This window comes from Lagenorhynchus albirostris, chromosome 7 (genome assembly GCF_949774975.1).
Source record: "Lagenorhynchus albirostris chromosome 7, mLagAlb1.1, whole genome shotgun sequence".
Lineage (NCBI taxonomy): Eukaryota > Metazoa > Chordata > Mammalia > Artiodactyla > Delphinidae > Lagenorhynchus > Lagenorhynchus albirostris.
In genome coordinates this window covers 89,137,434-89,155,584 of record NC_083101.1, presented here as the reverse complement: position 1 = coordinate 89,155,584, position 18,151 = coordinate 89,137,434, and the positions used below count along the sequence as shown (strand labels likewise).

At 50.6% G+C, this 18,151-nt stretch overlaps 1 protein-coding gene across 4 annotated transcripts in view; it reads left to right on the top strand.

Annotated features, from left to right (window-relative positions):
- Positions 1 to 18,151, top strand: part of PHF2 (PHD finger protein 2) — a 94,422-nt gene continuing 76,271 nt past the window's right edge. For all 4 annotated transcript variants that reach the window (XR_009541649.1, XM_060155431.1, XM_060155432.1 and 1 more), the window contains exon 1: positions 1 to 130. Coding sequence is in view for 3 of the 4 variants with exons in the window: in XM_060155431.1 (XP_060011414.1) it covers positions 33 to 130 (98 nt within the window). In the remaining variant the exon portion in view is untranslated. The remainder of the gene's footprint in view (positions 131 to 18,151) is intronic.

The following is an 18,151-nucleotide window of genomic DNA, read 5'->3' as shown; positions in this document are numbered from 1 at the left end:
GGGCCGAGGGGCGGGCGGGCGGCGCGGCGAACATGGCGACGGTGCCCGTGTACTGCGTCTGCCGGCTCCCCTACGATGTTACCCGCTTCATGATCGAGTGCGACGCCTGCAAGGACTGGTTCCACGGCAGGTGAGCGCGCAGCCGCCCGGCCCCGGCCCCCGGCCCCCGGCCCCCGGCCCCGGCCCGGCCCGGTGAGCGCCCCGCAGGCCCCCGCCCGCCGCCTCCCGCCGGCCGCGCGCCCTTTTGTGCCCGGGGCGGGGGCCGGGGCTGGGCGGGCGCCCCTCGCCGCCGCCGCTCACAAAGCGGGCCCGCGGGGGGCCGCGGGTGGGGGCCGGGCCGGGAAGTTGGGGCGCCCGGCCGGCCGGGCCGCCTGACAGCGGGGCCGCGGAGGCCGGGCTCCCGAGGCCCAGGCCCCGCGCCCGCCGCCTCCCCCGCGAAGTTGCAGGAACTTTCCCCGCGCGGGCCCCGGAGAGGCGCGAGTGGCGGGTTCGGACACCGGCGGGGCTGGGACGGACGTGGGGCCCGGCCAGGTGGCGGCCGACGCGCCCACCCTCCGCCGCGGCCCGGAGCTCCGGCACCTCGTCCGGGCGGGCGGGACCCCTGCCCGGCCCCAGCAGGGCTCCTGGACCCGGCCGGCCTGCATGTCCCCGGGCGGGAGTGCGGGTGACAGAATGGTGTCTCTGTGTGGGTGGGGGTGTTGTGACTTTGCCGCCTCCTCCTTGGCCATCACATTTCCCCATTCCCCTCCTCTCTGTTTTCAGACACAGGCCCACCCTGGTTTTCACTTGACCTTATGCTCTCAGAGGAAGATGGGGTGGGGGGAGGTAAAGCTTGGCCTTTGCCTGTGACCATGACCTGGCCCTGTGCCGAGTTTTCAAAAGCCCGAGGCCCTTTCCCACCCGAGGCCCCTTCCCACCCAGAAGTAAGTGGAGGAGGAGGAAGAGGAGGTGATACTGGTGCCCAAACTGCTCCAACAGGTTCTCATGTGTTTGGGCCTCAGCGGGACCGCCAGAGGCTGGCCGGGGTAGTGTACTCTCCTATGCTCCAGTCTTAAACCCAGCAGGAGCAGGGCTGGGGGCAGGAGATGGGTGTGTGGTGGTAGGTGGTCCCTCAACCCCCAGAGAGGAGAGCCTCCCCCTGGCTTTAACTGTGGATGGGCCGGTGGCCCTTAAACATGGACTGTGGTGTCTAGTCCTGCCAGTTTACATGTGGGGAGCCAGGCAGCCAGATGTGACACGGCTCGCTCAGGCTGATCAGCACAGGCCTGATTCCCAGCTCAGCGCCTGTGACGGTGACCCCAGTGAGGATGGGTGGGACTCCATGGGACAGGGACTCCCACTGAAATCTCCTGGGCTTCCTGGGCTGCCTTCCTGTGGATGTCCAGGGTTGCAGAGACCCCACAGAGCAGAGGAGCCCAGAACACTGCTACTATGCACACCCACCAGTTGTCATCCTCTCAGAGTTCGTGGCTGGATCAAGGGTGAGAGCTGCCATGTGATCCTTCATGGCTCCTCAATTCCAGAGATACTGAGAAGCGGGCCCTGAGTGCCCTGAAAGTGGTAGGGCCTCTCCCTCCTCCCCACCCCCACCGGGGGCCTGCAGAACTCCCTAGGTGCCCAGGCTGGGGGAGTGTGAGCGCCTGGGAGGACCCTTGTCTGGCTGCCCAGGGGCCCTTTCCTCTGGGTGGGGAAGGCAAGACCAGTTCTGAGCTAGACTTCGAGAAGGGAGGTAGTGGGTGGGAGGAGTGGAGGAGGTAGGGAGAGACCCAAGAATGCGGGGCAGGCAGGGGAAGGGGGCTGAGGGCTGACCTGAGGGGCTGGTGGCATTTGCTCGATTGGCTTAGGCAGAGGCAGGGAGAAGGATGCGTGCTGACACCTTAAAGGGGATGTTTTTGGGAGGTCTTATTTCTTTATTTCTTATTTTTCATGTGAGGTCTTTGATTTGATCTGATATACGCACAGATCATTTTGATCAGCACAGATTCATTTCCACTTATGTGGGGTCGCCCTAGGGTCTGAAGGGGGCTGTGCTTTCCCCCTGCCATGGCGCACATCTTCTCTGCATCTAATCAAGGGTCCCTTAAGGAAGTGAGTGAGCCCTGAGGCCAGAACACCTCCTGTAGTCCTTAGTCCCCTGGGTGGCTCAGGGGAGGTGCTGTGATGCGGGAACACAGGGTCAGGGGTTGGGACCTTTGTGGGCAAGGCTGCATGCGGCCCTCACAGCCCTGGGCAAACCCCCCACCTCTCTTGGTGTGGCCCTTCTCCACTGTGACAGGAAGGTGTGTGACAGGACCCACATGTTTCCAAATCTGATATTCTGGATGGATGGCCCTCCACTCTTTCCAGATCCGTGTATCATTTGTACTGTTGTTTACTTCATATTCAACAGCTCAACTCACTTTTTAAAGTTTGAATACTTTGTAACTTCTTATTTTGAGAGAATTTTAGACCTAAAGAAGAGTTAACAAAAAAGGTACAGTTTCCTTCTATCCCACACCCTGCCTCCCCTGAAGTTAACATCTTATCAAATTATGCTGGAAGCATGGAAACTATGCTGAGGCAGAAACACTAGGACAGTACTGCTAACCAAACTCCAGGCCTCGGGCAGATTTATTTAGTTCTAGGACCCCATTTCAGTCTTGTGTCTCCTTACTCTCCTGAATCTTTCTTTTCCAAGGAAACTTCATATCATTCCCTGAAATAGAACATTAGTATAACTTGCCATAGACAGTACTTGTAAAAATAAACATAACTGTGAAAGTAACAGGCTCCCTCTTGTTCCGCCTGTGACCCCTCACATCCCTACAATGCACCCCATTTTGGATGGATTGGAAGGGGGTCTCTGAGGTTACTTTCACTCACAGTGGCCAACTCTTTGCTGGTAGGACTCTAGCAGCATCTCTGGCTGAGATCATGGTCGGGACAGTCCCCTTCTAGGGGAAGAACCTGCTCCCAGGATGTGTCCACCTCGGCAGGAATCTTTGAGCAGCCTGACCACCCCTCCTGGCATTCTTTGGGGAGGTCTCTCCGCTGGACTGTGCTGGTACTCATTCAGCCAGGAAGTCAGGAGCTCGTGTTCCACCCCATCTTGACCATGGCTAGTCACTCCTGGGGCTGGAATACCCTGTCAGCCTAGTCTGCCTTCACTGGCACCTGCTGTAGTATCGCCTGGGAATCGGCTTTGACTGGGAGGGGATGGATTTTGCGGCTGGTTGTCTTCAAAGCTGTCTTATCTGTGTGTTTGATAGGGAAGCACAGCACTACTCAGGCATTGGGACACTTCTTCCCCAATTAAGGTGCCACAAAGCCACTTAGGGACAAGAACTGGGGGGCTTCTCATGACTGTGTCTTCTGTCAGACCCCGTGTGTCCTTCCACCCCTGCCTTCGGCAAGGCATCTGACCACGGACCAGTCACTCTAGGGAGTGACCTGGGCCTCTCACCTTGTCACCATCTTGATGTGAAGAGTCTCTGTCTGTGGGAAATAGGAATGATTCTGTTAAAGTATCAGATATCCTGAAGCTTCCTGGCCCTCTTTAAGTTCCTGTTGTATTAAACTTGAAGGGTTTTTGGAAGCATAATCAGTAAAGTTGATTTTAAAGAGTTTGAAAGCTGAAGGTGCTGTACAAGTCCTTCAGTGGCAGAAGTTTCATTTATCCCTCAGTAAGTACTATGGGGTGCATGTTCTGTGTGGGGTGCAGTGCTGGCCCTGTGGGTTCCTGGGGTAACAAGGCAGCTCCCTTGCCTCTTACAGGGTGTTTTCTATGGGAGTCAGACTTGTGGATCAGGAGTTCCATGCCAGCCTGGGGAGCTGTTTCAGAGCCCTGAGGAAGCACTGTTTGGGGCAAGGAAGCTGCATCAGGGACGGCCTGCAGGTGTGGCTAGGAGGCAGGAGCCACAGTGGGGGCTCTGAGCAGAGCAGCAGTGGGAGGGGACTGAGGATTTGACAGGGTCCTTCTGGCTGCTGTGGGCACAGTTGGGGAAGAGGGTGGGGAGGGACAGGAGCCTTTGTCCAGGTGAGAGATGACAGGCAGGACCTGGGGGTGGGGACTGGGGTGTGCAGAAGGGGTCGAATTCTGCAAGTACTCAGAAAGGTGGGCTGACTAGACTTGCCTCGTGCAGATCCCCTCTGATTCCTGTGTGTTTGTCCTTCCACCTGGGGTCTGCCTGCCCTTCTCTCCAGGGCCGTATCTCTGTGCCCATCATCCCCAGGACTGGTTGGCCTTTGTGGGCTCTCGCTGTGTCTTTCACTCCACCCAGCCTTAAGCTTCCTGGGGCAAAGCCTCTTCCTGAGTCCTCGGCCCTCATGGCTGCTCAGTACCACAGAGTGAGACTGTTGGCTGGCCCTGTTGGCCAGCAAAGTGTGCGCACTTGGAGGGAAAGGAGGGCCTGCCAGGGGGTCAGGCCTCAACGTCGCAGTCTAGGTGATCAGAGCTGACAATTCAGCCTTCCAACCTGAGATCCCTTAATACTGGGGGAAGTACCATTCACATGGCAATGGAGTTGTGACGTGTTTGACGTGGTTAGGAATAACGGTTCATCATTTTTAAATGAGGAATTCTCACTGTGTGAGTTTAAGAAGTTCCAGAGGAGGTTGGGGGAATGTTCTGCCAACTTACAGAGGGCAGAGCAGATGTTCCCTGTCCATTGATCCTTTCCAAATGAGATGAATCTCAAAGGAAGCGACTTGGAGCTCGTGGTAATCACCAGAATGTTTGCTTTTATTGAAAATATTGGCCCAGAAACATGCTTGGTGTGAGCCTCTGTACTGCAGCCCACATTTGTTTGGGGCTGCTTTGGCTCAGGTGCAGCTGCAGTTGGCCTGAGATCGGGCAAAGATTTGAGGTACTTCATGTGGACCCTGCCACTGCTGGGTACCCAATCCTCTGGGGCCATCGCCTCGCCTCTGTGCTCGTGGCACCTGGCCATGTGGCAGGGCCTTTTTCAAAAAGAATGAGCAGATTTGCTGTTGGGAGGGAGCATTGGCCAGAAAATAATGTTCCATGACAAAGTGTGCTAGAAGAATCTAACTCCTAAGATTCCGGTGTGGGTAAGGCAGAGCCGTCAATTGACTTCTAAATGACTGATGTGACTAATAGCGCTGCGGGGCTCACACTCAGGCTGGCCTTTATGGCATCAGGATTAGTTCACAGTTATCCTCTTTATTGGTTCTCACAGCTACCTGGGTGGTGGGCCAGGTGGGCCACCTTGTCCTCCCACTTCAAGCAGATGAGGGGGGCGTCTCGTCTCCTCACCTGCAGCAGGTGTACGTACCTCTGCCAGGTGCAGGGACAGAAGTGGCGTTTGGCATATTCTTGGCGGAGGGTGCTGAAAACCCCATTACTGTCCACGGTTTTGAAATGCTATGTGGATGGAAACATCTTCTCAGCAGGAAGGCCATATCCGGTGCCAAGTAGGGAAGCTGGGCCCTCTGCAGCACCCTCTGTGTCTCAGGTGTGCCCAGTGTCCCGCTGGCTTCCCATTGAGAGTTGTGCCTCCATCCCTGCACCTCTCCTTCTCTGTCTCACTCCATTTCCATTCCCCTACTGCTGCCTGTCTTGGTTCTCAACTTTTTGGTTTGGTGGGAAGTGAGCCTAACCGTGTTCTTTGGAATGGGGCTTGGCCCTCTGCTTCAGGGTGCAGGGTCTCTTCACTTCCACCCAAAGTGCTGGGTCATCCGTGGAAAAACATCTGTGGAAAAACATAGTTAGAATTCCAGCCAGTGACTGGCTTTGACCTCAGAGCATAAGAACTGAAGGTCTTGTGGTTTGTCCAGCAAATGGTGAAACCCACCTTTCATCCTTTTTTAAAAATTTAGGGTGAAATTCATATACCATGAAATTAACCATTTTAAAGTGCACAGTTAATAGCATTTAGTGCATTCAGAATGACTTGCAGCCATTATCTCTATCTAGTTCCTAAACATTTTGGTCACTTCAAAAGAAAACCCATTAAACAACTTCCCTGTCCCTCCTCCTCTCAGCCCTGGACAACCACCCATCTGTTGTCTGTCCCTGTGGATTTATCTATTCTGGACATTTCATATAAATGGAATCAAACTATATGTAACAGTTTGTGTCTGTCTTCTTTCACTTAGCATAATGTTTTTTAGGATCAACCATGTTGTGGCATGTATCAGAACTTCACTGATTTTTTTATGGCTGAATAATACTCCATTGTAAGGATATACCACAGTTTGTATATACATTCCTTTGTTTATGGATACTTGGGCTTTTTCCACCTATAGTTATTGTCAGTAGTGATGCTGTGAACATTTGTGTAAAATATTTGTTTGAAGACCTGTTTTCAATTGTTTAGGGAATTGCTGGGTCATATAATTATTCTATGTTTAACTTTTTGAGTAACCAACAAACTTTTCCACAGCAGCTGCACCGTTTTACATTCTTACTACCAATGCAGGAGCAATCCGATTTCTCCTCATCCTTATCAACACTTGTTGTTTTCTATTTTAAAAATTATGGGCATCCTAGTGGGTGAGAGGTGGTATCTCATTATGATTTTGTTTTGCATCTCTGTAATGGCTGATGATGTTGAGTATGTTTCCATGTGCTTCTTGTCCATTTGCATATCTTCTTTGGAGAAACGTCTGTTGCAACAGTTTGCCCATTTTAAAATTGGGTTCTTTTTTTTATTTTTGAATTTTAAGAGTTCTTTATATATTCTGGACACTAGACCCTTATCAGATACAAAATTTGCACATATTTTTCCATTTTGTGGGTTGTCTTTTCACTTCTGTGGTCATGCCCATTGATGCACAAACATTTTAATTTTGATGAAGTCCAATTTGTCTTTTTCTACTGTTGCTTATGCTTTTGGTGTTATATCTAAGAATCCATTGCCAAATCTGAGGTCATGAAGATTTACCCCTTTGGTTTCTTCTAAGAGTTTTATAGTTTTAGCTCTTGTATTTAGTTTTTGACTCATTTTCAGTTAATTTTTACATAAGATTTGAAGTAGGGATCCAACTTCATTTGTTTGCATGTGGGTATCCAGTTGTTCCAGAACCATTTGTTGAAAAGACTATTCTTTCCCTATCGAAAGTCTTGGTAGCCTTGTTGAAAAATATTTGACCATATACATGAGGATTTAATTCTGGACACTATTCCATTCCATTGGTCTGTATGTCTGTTCTTATGCCAGTACCACACTGTTTTGATTACTGTAGCTTTGTAGTAAGTTTTTTTTTTTTTAATTTTTTTATTGTGGTACGCGGGCCTCTCACTGTTGTGGTCTCTCCCGTTGCGGAGCACAGGCTCCGGACGCGCAGGCTCGGCAGCCATGGCTCACGGACCCAGGCGCTCCACGGCATGTGGGATCTTCTTGGACCGGGGCACGAACCCGTGTCCCCTGCATCGACAGGCAGACTCTCAACCACTGCACCACCAGGGAAGCCCTGTAGTAAGTTTTGAAATCAGGAAGTATGAGACTTCCAACCTTGTTCTTTTAAAAAAATTATGTTGACTTTTTGGGGCTCCTTGCAATTCCATATGAATTTGAGGATTGGCTTCTCCATTTCTGCAAAAAGGGCTGTTGGAATTTCGACAGGGATTGCATTGAATCTGTAGATCGCTTTGGGTAGTATTGACATCTTAGTATTACGTCTTCTGATTCATGAGCATGAGATGTCTTTCCATTTATTTAGATTTAGGTATCCCCTGATTTCTTTCAGCAATGTTTTGTAGTTTTCAGTGTACAAGTTTTAAATTCTTGATTTAGTTTATTCCTAGGTACTTAATTCCCTTGGATGCAATTGTAAGTGGGATTGTTTTTGTAATTTCCTTTTTGTATTGTTCACTGCCGGTGCTTTTACCCTTTTTATTAAAAAAAATCACCCTTTAACATGTGGCAGCTGACTTTCCAGAACCAGACATGTGTGGGGTGTGGGTGTTCATGCATGTGCTGGGGTGTGCACACACTCAGCTGGGTGCCTGTGGATGTCCTGTGTCCAGAGTGTGTCTGCATGCCCTGGCGGGGGGGTGCTGCTTTCCTTTTTAATCTTAAGTGTTTGTTGAGCCTTGCCTGTGTCACATCCTGGGCTAGGCATTTTTCATACACATGTGTTGGGGGGCTCCTTCTTGTATTGTGTGGGGGTTGCCATGCAGGTCTTTATCTCCTTTACCCTGACTGTTGAGGAAGCTGCCACTGAGTAGATCAGGGCCCACTGCTGGGCATGTACTGCACATGGCCTTGCTGAACTTCCCACTGCCCCTGAGGGCTTGGTGGTGGTGGGCTGCTCTGATTGGGAGGCAAGCAAACTGAGGCTGGAGAGATCAGCTCCCTGAGGTTAACAGTACAACATGATAGGCTGGGACAGCAGCAGTGTGTGTGTCCTGGAGCTCCCCCTGCCAGCGCCCCTTCATTGATGTTAATGACAGGGGACAGTGCCCAGGACCCCAGAAGGCAGGAGATCCCAGTGAATGCAGACCTGTAGCATGGGTCGGCACTGCTCCTTGGGTTGAGCAGGACATGAGGGCAGTGAACAAGCACCTGGGATGGTAGCCCAAGCTGCTGACTAAACCGTGAGCCTTATGCTGGGGTGGGCCAAGTGCCTAGGAAGCTTTGGGCACAGTCTCTGGCCTGGGTCCTTCAAGTGTGGTGCCGTTTTCTGCTTCACACAGAAGTGCAGAGTGGAACTCATTTCTTCTTGTGCCCTACACACCGTGGGCTGGGCACAGGTCCCATGGTGCCGGTTAAGTGTGAATGGCTGGATGGGCTTTGGAGAGTGCCCTGGGGCCAGGTCTGAGCTCACAGATACCTACCCTTGGGACAGCCAGACTTGGGCTGGCAATCCCAGACTGATGTACAACCAGCCCAGCTACACGAACTCTGATACTTGAAAATCTTCTTGTAACTTTGTGAATTTGCCTCTCATTTTATCCATCCCCTTGGAACTACCCCCCGAGTCAGAGTCTGAATGTGAATTTCAGGGAAGTTGGGCTAAGTGGGAAGGGCAGTGAGAAAGTGCTTCTTGGGGACATGAGCGTGTCCCAGTGAGGCACAGGACCCTTCCCTGCCCAGACCCCATCTCACCACCCTCCTGGGCTGACTTGCCATCAGTTGGAGAGATGACACAGATTTAGGGGTTCAGCTCCCATTTCCTGCAGAGGAGACTGAGGCCTGGTGCAGCATGACTTTTGGCACCCTGGAATAATCAAGAAACTGCAGCCTGATCCAGTGTGCCTCCCAGATGAACAACGCCCAGGGAGGTGTGCAGCGAGCTCCCCAGGAGAGCTCCCCAAACCCTGTGGGGAGGGGAATCCCTCAGCACTGCATGAGGCAACACAGTGGGTGTACATCAGAGCTCGGGGTGGGTTCTCACTAAACATCCTTCTGCTGACATTTGCAAAACTCCAGGATTATTTGCCATTGGTGCTTGTAGAATTTCTTTCCTGGAAAGTCTGACATAACTATGGCTAATCTCCCAGCTGTTTTGGAGCTATAGCTCGTAAAAAAAGGGGCACCTGGGATGGTGAGGGGTGTTTCTTGCCTCTTGTTTGCTCCCAGCAACAGATACTTTCTGTCAACACCTTGTCCTTTCGGCAGCTCCCCAAGGGCACTAGACTTGGGTCTGCTTAGGAGACTCTGGCTCGGAGAGGGCCAGCAGCCAGCCTGGGTCACTGGCTGATAAGTGGCACATGCGGCTTTGCCACGCTGACTTCCCCTTGGCAAGTTCGAAGTCTGCCAGGCACTGCTCTTTCCCCATACTTCACCCATGCTGTTGGAAGGTGGAAGTCTTAGCTGCTGTTCGGCCTCCTGGTTCTCATGGTACTGTGTTGTCATGGTGACCTTTCAATCCCAGTCTGAGTGCTTGTGTAGCTGGCCCCCATCTGATCCTGGTACTGCCTCTGGGCCTCTCCAGCATCCCCCTCAGCAGCCTGGACCCCTGGCTGCCAGGGCGCCTGCCACCTGCCCACTGTACAAGCATCAGGCATTTGCATTTCAGTCCTTGGCTCCAGATGTGGAGGTGGACAGGTAAACCTGGGGGTGGCTCACTAAGTGAGGGTGGGGCATCTTTGTGAGTCTAGGGGGCCGGTCATATCAGCCCCCCATTCACTGAGCCACAGCTAGGTGTGGGACTAGGGCTCTGAGGACCTTTTACCTGGGTTCTGCCCCAAAAGACAGGTACAAATGCTTTTCCCGTGTTCTCAGCCCAGTTCTGCCCAATGTGTGCTGTGTGGCCCTCTCCTGGCCTTGAGATGTCCCCTCCCAAGTCCCACAGCCACTTCCCCCACCCCGACTCTCTAAAATCCCTATGGGGCCTGAAGGTAATGCTGGGCAGAAGTGAGGGAGAGACCCTGGAGCAGGGAGCCATGAAGCCACTTTCTCAGGCCCCCCATGCCGTGTCCCAGTCCTGCCCATCCCATGCCCTTCTCAAGCTCCACAGGGCACGTGGTTCCTTTCCTTTCGTCCACAGATGATGTGACCCTCTGGTATAGAAGGTGGGTGTTGGTGGGACCAGAGAGCACCACATGGCTCTGCTCATTCTTGTGCTCAGCGGCTGAGCTCCGGAGGTGCAGCCCTGCGTGATCCTTCCTTCTGCAGAGCAGCCGTCCCAGCCTCGGGACTGTGAAAAAAACAAGTGCTGGATTGAAGCTTGGAGAATGAGGCAGGCAGATTTGCATTCAATTTGAGAAACAACTTTTTAATAATTGAAACTGACCCCAGACTGGACACGTCTGGGGAAATAGTGTGTACGTTACAGTAGGGTTTCTCAGCCTGGGCTCTGTGGACATTGGGCCCAGAAAATTCTTTGCTGTACAGGATGTGGAGCAGCATCCCTGGCCTCTGCCTACTAATCCAGTAGCACCCGCCCCCCCAGCTGTGACAGCAAAAGTGCCTCCAGGCATGGCCGATGTCCCTTGAGGGACACAGTTGCCGCCAGTTGAGGGCAAGGGGCGACTGAACTTCTGCAGAAACATATTCACCTTTATTGGGTAGAAAATGGAGCTTCTCACCCCTTTTCTTTTCTTATGTTTATTGTGATAAGGAATAACTGCATTTATTCACTTCAAAATAGTTAATTGAAAAATTTGCAAACGGAACACTAGGACATGGGTTTTTAAAAAGGAGTATGAAAGAATATGTAGTGAAAAGCTGTCTTCTCACCAGAACCAACTCGATGGCAGCCCCTTAGGAAAAACTGCAGAGAGATTTCTGTCTAGACAATGTGTGTGTCAGGCAACCACCCCCCTCTCTCTTTTCTCAGGCACATAGGCACACAGACACACGTTGCGGGCATGGCTCTGCCTGGGACATGGTTCTCAGACAGGGCTCTGTTGTGTGGGCTGCGCTCAGGGATGCGTTTTCCCTGTCTCCTCTGGCCTGGTTGGCGTTAAGCTTGTTTCTCATCTGGAGCAACTGCAGTTTTGCCCAGGGAGCATCCTGGTACATACGGTTACGTGTGCATATGGGCAAATCTATCTGTTGGATAAATTCCAAGACATAAATGTGCTGAGTTGAAGGGAAGCATTTCAGGCTTTAAAATCGCCAGATAGGTTGTAGAGATTTCTCTACGCACTGGCAGCACATTTTCTGAACTTTTTGATCTTTTGTCAGTTCAGTCTGGAAGGTGAAAAATTGTATCTCACTATGGTTTTGTAGTGCAGTTTTTATATTATATATTATTATATTATCATTTCAGTTTGTAGTTGTCTAATTATTAAGCTCACTCACTTTTAAATCCTTTTCTCCCTACAATTGTAGGATTTTTAAGTGGCCCAGATGCTTTCTAATAAAGACAAAAAAAGCAGTTGAATCTGAGAAGTGAAATGAGAGGCAGCCTTCCTCTGGTGGGTCTGGGCAGCGGGGGGCACTCCCGTCCTCTCCCTCCTCCTGCTGCAGCAGTGCTCTGAGCCCCTGCGAACCTCCGGGGCTGGCAGAGGGTGAAAGCTCACTTGTTTGCCAAATATCCCCTCTCCCTTCCTTTTGAGTCTTACTGTGAAGTCAGCCTCATTTGCTTTTATTTTCTTCATAAACTTTTATTTTAGACTTGTTTTAGGTTTATAGAAAAGTCCCAGCCATGGTAGAGTTTGTGTATGCCCCGGCTCAGTTTACCTGCTTGTTAGCATTTCACATCACTTGCGTACCCTGGTCACAGCCCTGGAGTCCATGTCGCTCCATTGCCATGCACTTCCTACCCCTAGTCCTCCCCACAGAGCCAGGTTTACTGGAGGCCTTGCACACCCATCTGCTCCAGTTGTGGTGGCTTCTTGGACCCCTTTGTCCTCTGATCCTGACCCTGAAGATCCTTCAGGGTTTGTGTACCTTTGAGGAGCCACGTCTCCAACTTGTGAGGCCTCCCCCCAGGCGCCTTCACACATCCCTGACCCTAGGACCCCAGCCCCAGTGAGGGCACCCTGACAGCTCGCGGGGCTACCTGTGACCCCGTGAGGGAGCTGAGTGTCACCCAGCAGCCCTGCGGTGGTCCCTGCAACACGGACATGGGGCGCTCTCCACGTGGTCCTGATCACAAGGGCTACCATTTAGGATCATGGTGCTGGTTCCCTTTCACAGTTTCTTCTAGATCTCAGACTTGTATTGTTTTATTAGATTTCAAACTACTCTTTGGAAAAGAAAGATGTAATTAGAGTGCTTTTTGCACTGCCTCTCTGAAAAGCTAAGAGAGCAGTTCCCCGCTCCCCCGCCCCCACTCTTACGCTCTGCCTTAGGGGCCAACATTACCACCATCCACTTGAATGGCTCCCGCCCTCCGGCCACACTACTGGAATAGGATGTGCGAGTTGGGCCTCCCAGGGAAGACTTGGTCCAAGCCCCTCTTTCACAAACGAGAAACAGAGGCTGCCCAGCAGTCTGTGTCCTTTCTCAGCCTGGTGCTCTTTCCAGACCCTGGGGTGTTCCCCACAGATGGGCTGGAACCCTCTTGGTTGGTTCTGCCCTTGGGGAAGCCCCCGTGCCCCCAGTCCTGAGCAGCACACGTTTGAGTGCGGGAAGCCCTGTGCCTCCTGTGATTCGGTGAGTGACGACTGTTGGCCCCCATTCCAGAACACCTCGCTGTGTGGCCGGGCTGCCTGTCTGCAGTGGGAGGCTGTGACCAGCTGGCCTTGAGGTTCTGGGGTCAGGAGGAGGTGGCCTGATGCCTGTCCTGGTAGAGGCCTGCCCCGCTCTGGGGTCATCCTGCTGGGGCCTCCCTTCCCTGCCTGCCCATTTGCCTTTTCCGCAGGACCTCTGTGTCACCGGGGCGGCCCGGCCAGCTCTCCAAGGTCCCTTGTTGGAACCAAGGATCAGGATCCAGCCCATCTTCAGCCGCCCTCAGAGCTGGCCACTGGAGACCTGAGGGGTGGCAGAGCTGGGCCTGGTTGTCTCCTTGCCACTTCCCCCCCAACACTCCGGGGTTCCAGGATTCAGATTCATTTTAAACTCTTGGGGGAATCCCTGCGCAGACGGTCCCTGTGATGAGGCCGCTGGTCTGGATGATGGCACGTGGTCACAGAGCCTTGTTGTACCAGCGTGTCCCCTCTGGGAGCGCGCAGTCACCTCCCGGCATCGGCCTGTTCACCGTGATCTGCACACACTGTCAGTTAGTGAAGGAAAAGGCTCTTGGCGAGGTCACCCAGCAACACTTGGCAGCCTGCCATTCTTACCCGTCGCTTGGCAAGAGAATCCTTCAAGGCCTTCCCGGAAGTGTCTGTCGGGGGGAACTATGGACAAGGCCTAATGCTGTGCTTGCGGGTATCTGTCAGTGTGAGTGTCCCTGGGATGGACGGAGGGCTCTGGTGCCCTCTGCACAGTGAGGTCCAAGGTATGTGTGTGCCTCATCTTGTCCTCAGAACCCGCTCCATGAGCCAGGCGAGGTCCCTGATTTAGGGATGGCAGCATTGATGCTCAGTGTTCCTAACACACCCCTAGGTTGGAGGTGATCAAGCACAGCCAGTGTCCTTTCACCACGCTCCCTGCCCACTGGTCATGCTGGCTGCTGTTGAAGTGTGCCTTGAGGCCCAGCTTGTACCAACCTGACCTCATGGCCCCCGTCTCCTCTGGGATAGGGTCCATCAAAAGGCGCTCACCTCAGGGGGCAGCAGCACATGTCTGCTCCAGGCCCTACACCTTGCATTTGTGCCTCCTGGGAGTCTGGGGCAAGGGCCCGCTGGAGCCCATCCAGGTTTCAATATCCTGATCTTTGCTTTTCTTGTCCTTTATGGTTAAAAAGGGAAAAAAAGATAAAGAACAGATATTAGAATGTTCCAGCAGGATAGGACCTTGGAGCACACCAGTCGCTCCTCCCTCCAGATATAGCAGCAATCGGGACCACAGCCTTCCCTTCATTCTGGGCTGCCCCCTGTAGGGTCACAGCACAGTTTGTTCCCAGGCCCCACCTCTAAACACCCTCCAAGTTGTTCCCTGCAGGAGTGTGGTAGGGGCTGAGGACAGGGCCCTCACCTCTCTTAGTCTAGAGTGGTATTTCTGTTAACATGACCTTGGATTGCATTTGCTCTCAGGTGAAATTTGTCTTCCCAGCCACCTTGTGAGTCTCTGAGGGTTTTATCCAGATGGAAGGCTGTAATTCCCAGAGCTTCCTGACAGAGGTATTTGCTCTATAGCTGCATACAGTTGGTTTCCCTAGAAACTGCTGGAATAAATACTCCAAAACCTGCTTCTGATTTTTAAAGAGACCATGCCATTTATCTGGAATATCTATTAAAAATCCACTGGAACAGGTTCAAAAACATATGAAGAGATATTTTGAATATTCATTTAATATATCAAGGATTCTAGACTCTTAGATGATAGAATTGAGGGGAGGATTAAGTAAATTATAATGTACTCACAATAGGAAATTATCAGTCATCAACAGTGATGTTTACGACAAGATTTCAATGATACGGGAAAATGTTTATGCTATAATGTTAAATGGGAAAAAACCCCAAGATTCTACGTTGTCTATATAGGATGTTAGTTGGTTTGAATCAGTTAAAACAGAAGACATGCTGGGAGCAAATGTTAGAGGGTTGAGAGTGGTTTTTTTCCTGTTGCTTTCATACTTATCTCCACTTTCCAACTCGTTTTCCAGGAGCATAATATCACTTTTATAATCAGAAATAAAATAAGCATGAAAACGAGATTTCAGAGTACAGAGGTCATCCTGCCCTGCCTCTCATTTCACAGGTTTTGTGGACTACAGGTTTTATAGACACTTGGGCTCGAATGTCTCCCACTGCACAGCCGCCTGGAGGCAAGGGTGAGGGATGCTTTCTTTAGGACCCTTGACTCTAAGGGCCCTTCTGGCAACCCCTCTTCAGATGTCACCCCCCCACCCCAATAATGCACGCTAGCCTAGCCTGCGGCCTGTCTGCTGAGGAGGGGCTCCGTCAGCCACCCAACAGCCCCATCTGCCCCAAGCATCTTTCTGCAAGTGGAGCTTTAAGTCCCATAGGACCCTGTCCAGTCAGAGTCCCCCTTTGGGATCATCCCAGGGATGAGGCCTCAGGCTAATGGGTTGAGGTTGGGCCCCCCCACCGCTACCACCTAACTAGGAGCAGTGACTGAGGCCCCATGACCACTTCCCAGAGCAGCAGGACCATCCTGTTACCAGCTACACTCACGCCGGAGTGTCCCACCCTAGGTGGGGACCAAAGCATATGGCCAGCTTTGGAGGACAGAGCCTGTAAGCCAAGCTCCTTCAGGTCTGTCCTCACATTCCTCTCCTGCAGACTGGCAGCTAAGCCCCTAGTTACTGCATTCCACATGAGAGAAGAAAAGTGAGGCCTCAGTGCCACAAAATGTGTGGTTTGCAAGGCTGATGGGGGTGTGACACAAGAGGGGGCCCTTGGGGAGATCCCAGCAGCCACCAGCCTTACAAGACATGCTGAAGGCACAGGCCAGCATAGATTAGTTCCAGTCTGAGAAGCTAAACACTGCTCTATAAACGGGGAGTCCCCCTTCACAGAGCTTTAAACCATTACTTACAGATACTAAATGATTACTCAAATACACTTGGATACTTACAGATACTAAATTATTATTTACAGATGCTCCACCTAAAGATAAAAAGTAGAGTAACCTAAGGCCAAAAATATGGGGAGCCACTTCCAATCGGATCTTCTTTAGGAATGACAGCAAAGAATTCTGAAAATACAATGTAAGCCTTGAGAGATTTAGGATTTGATGTTACAGAAAATATTTCCTGGCCACATTCATTGTGTGACCATTCATTTTCAAAATGCTCATTCTGGTGGCACTGGGTCGGAGGATGGAGAGAACTATTAAGACCACTGTAATTTCTTCTTGAGTCAGACCTGCCATGTGGCTGACAGGGTCTTGGTGCTCCGGGCGGGTGTCAGGCCTGAGCCTCTGAGGTGGGAGAGCCAAGTTCAGGACATTGGTCCACCAGAGACCTCCCGGCCCCACGTAATATCAAACAGCGAAAGCTCTCCCAGGGATCTCCATCTCAACGCTAAGACAGAGCTCCACTCAATGACCAGCAGGCTACAGTGCTGAACACCCCATGCCAAACAATTAGCAAGACAGCAACACAACCACACCCATTAGCAGAGAGGCTGACTGAAATCATAATAAGTTCACAAATACCCCAAAACATACCACCAGACGCGGTCCTGCCCACCAGAGAGACAAGATCCAGCCTCATCCACCAGAACACAGGCACCAGTCCCCTCCACCAGGAGGCCTACACAACCCACTGAACGAACCTTACCCACTGAGGGCAGACACCAAAAACAGTGGGAACTACAAACCGGCAGCCTGCGAAAAGGAGACCCCAAACACAGTAAGTTAAGCAAAATGAGAAGACAGAGAAACACACAGCAGATGAAGGAGCAAGATAAAAACACACCAGACCTAACAAATGAAGAGGAAATAGGCAGTCTACCTGAAAAAGAATTCAGAATAATGATAGTAAAGATGATCCAAAATCTTGGAAATAGAATGGAGAATATGCAGGAAACGTTTAACAAGGATCTAGAAGAACTAAAGAGCAAACCAACAGTAATGACCAACACAAGAAATGAAATTAAAAATTCTCTAGAAGGAATCAATAGCAGAATAACTGAGGCAGAAGAACGGATAAATGACCTGGAAGATAAAATAGTGGAAATAACTACCGCAGAGCAGAATAAAGAAAAAAGAATGAAAAGAATTGAGGACAGTTTCAGAGACCTCTGGGACAACATTAAACATACCAACATTTGAATTATAGGGGTACCAGAAGAAGAAGAGAAAAAGAACAGGTCTGAGAAAATATTTGAAGAGATTATAGTTGAAAACTCCCCTAATATGGGAAAGGAAATAGTCAATCAAGTCCAGGAAGCGGAAAGAGTCCCATACAGGATAAATCCAAGGAGAAACATGCCTAGACACATATTAATCAAACTATCAAAAATTAAATACAAAGAAAAAATATTAAAAGCAGCAAGGGAAAAGCAACAACTAACATTACAAGTGAATCCCCGTAAAGTTAACAGCTGATCTTTCAGCAGAAACTCTGCAATCCAGAAGGGAGTGGCAGGACATATTTAAAGTGATGAAAGGTAAGAACCTACAACCAAGATTACTCTGCCCAGCAAGGATCTCATTCAGATTTGACGGAGAAATTAAAACCTTTACAGACAAGCAAAAGCTAAGAGAATTCAGCACCACCAAACCAGCTTTACAACAAATGCTAAAGGAGCTTCTCTAGGCAGGAAACACAAGAGAAGGAAAAGACCTACAATAAAAAACCCCAAACAATTAAGAAAATGGTAATAGGAACATACATATCAATAATTACCTTAAATGTAAATGGATTAAATGCTCCAACCAAAAGACATAGACTGACAGAATGGGTACAAAAACAAGACCCGTATATATGCTGTCTACAAGAGACCCACTTCAGACCTAGGGACACATACAAACTGAAAGTGAGGGGATGGAAAAAGATATTCCATGCAAATGGAAATCAAAAGAAAGCTGGAGTAGGAATTCTCATATCAGAAAAAATAGACTTTAAAATAAAGACTATTACAAGAGACAAAGAAGGACACTACATAATGATCAAGGGATCGATCCAAGAAGAAGATATAACAATTGTAAATATTTATGCACCCAAGATAGGAGCACCTCAATACATAAGGCAAATGCTAACAGCCATAAAAGGGCAAATCGACAGTAACACAATCATA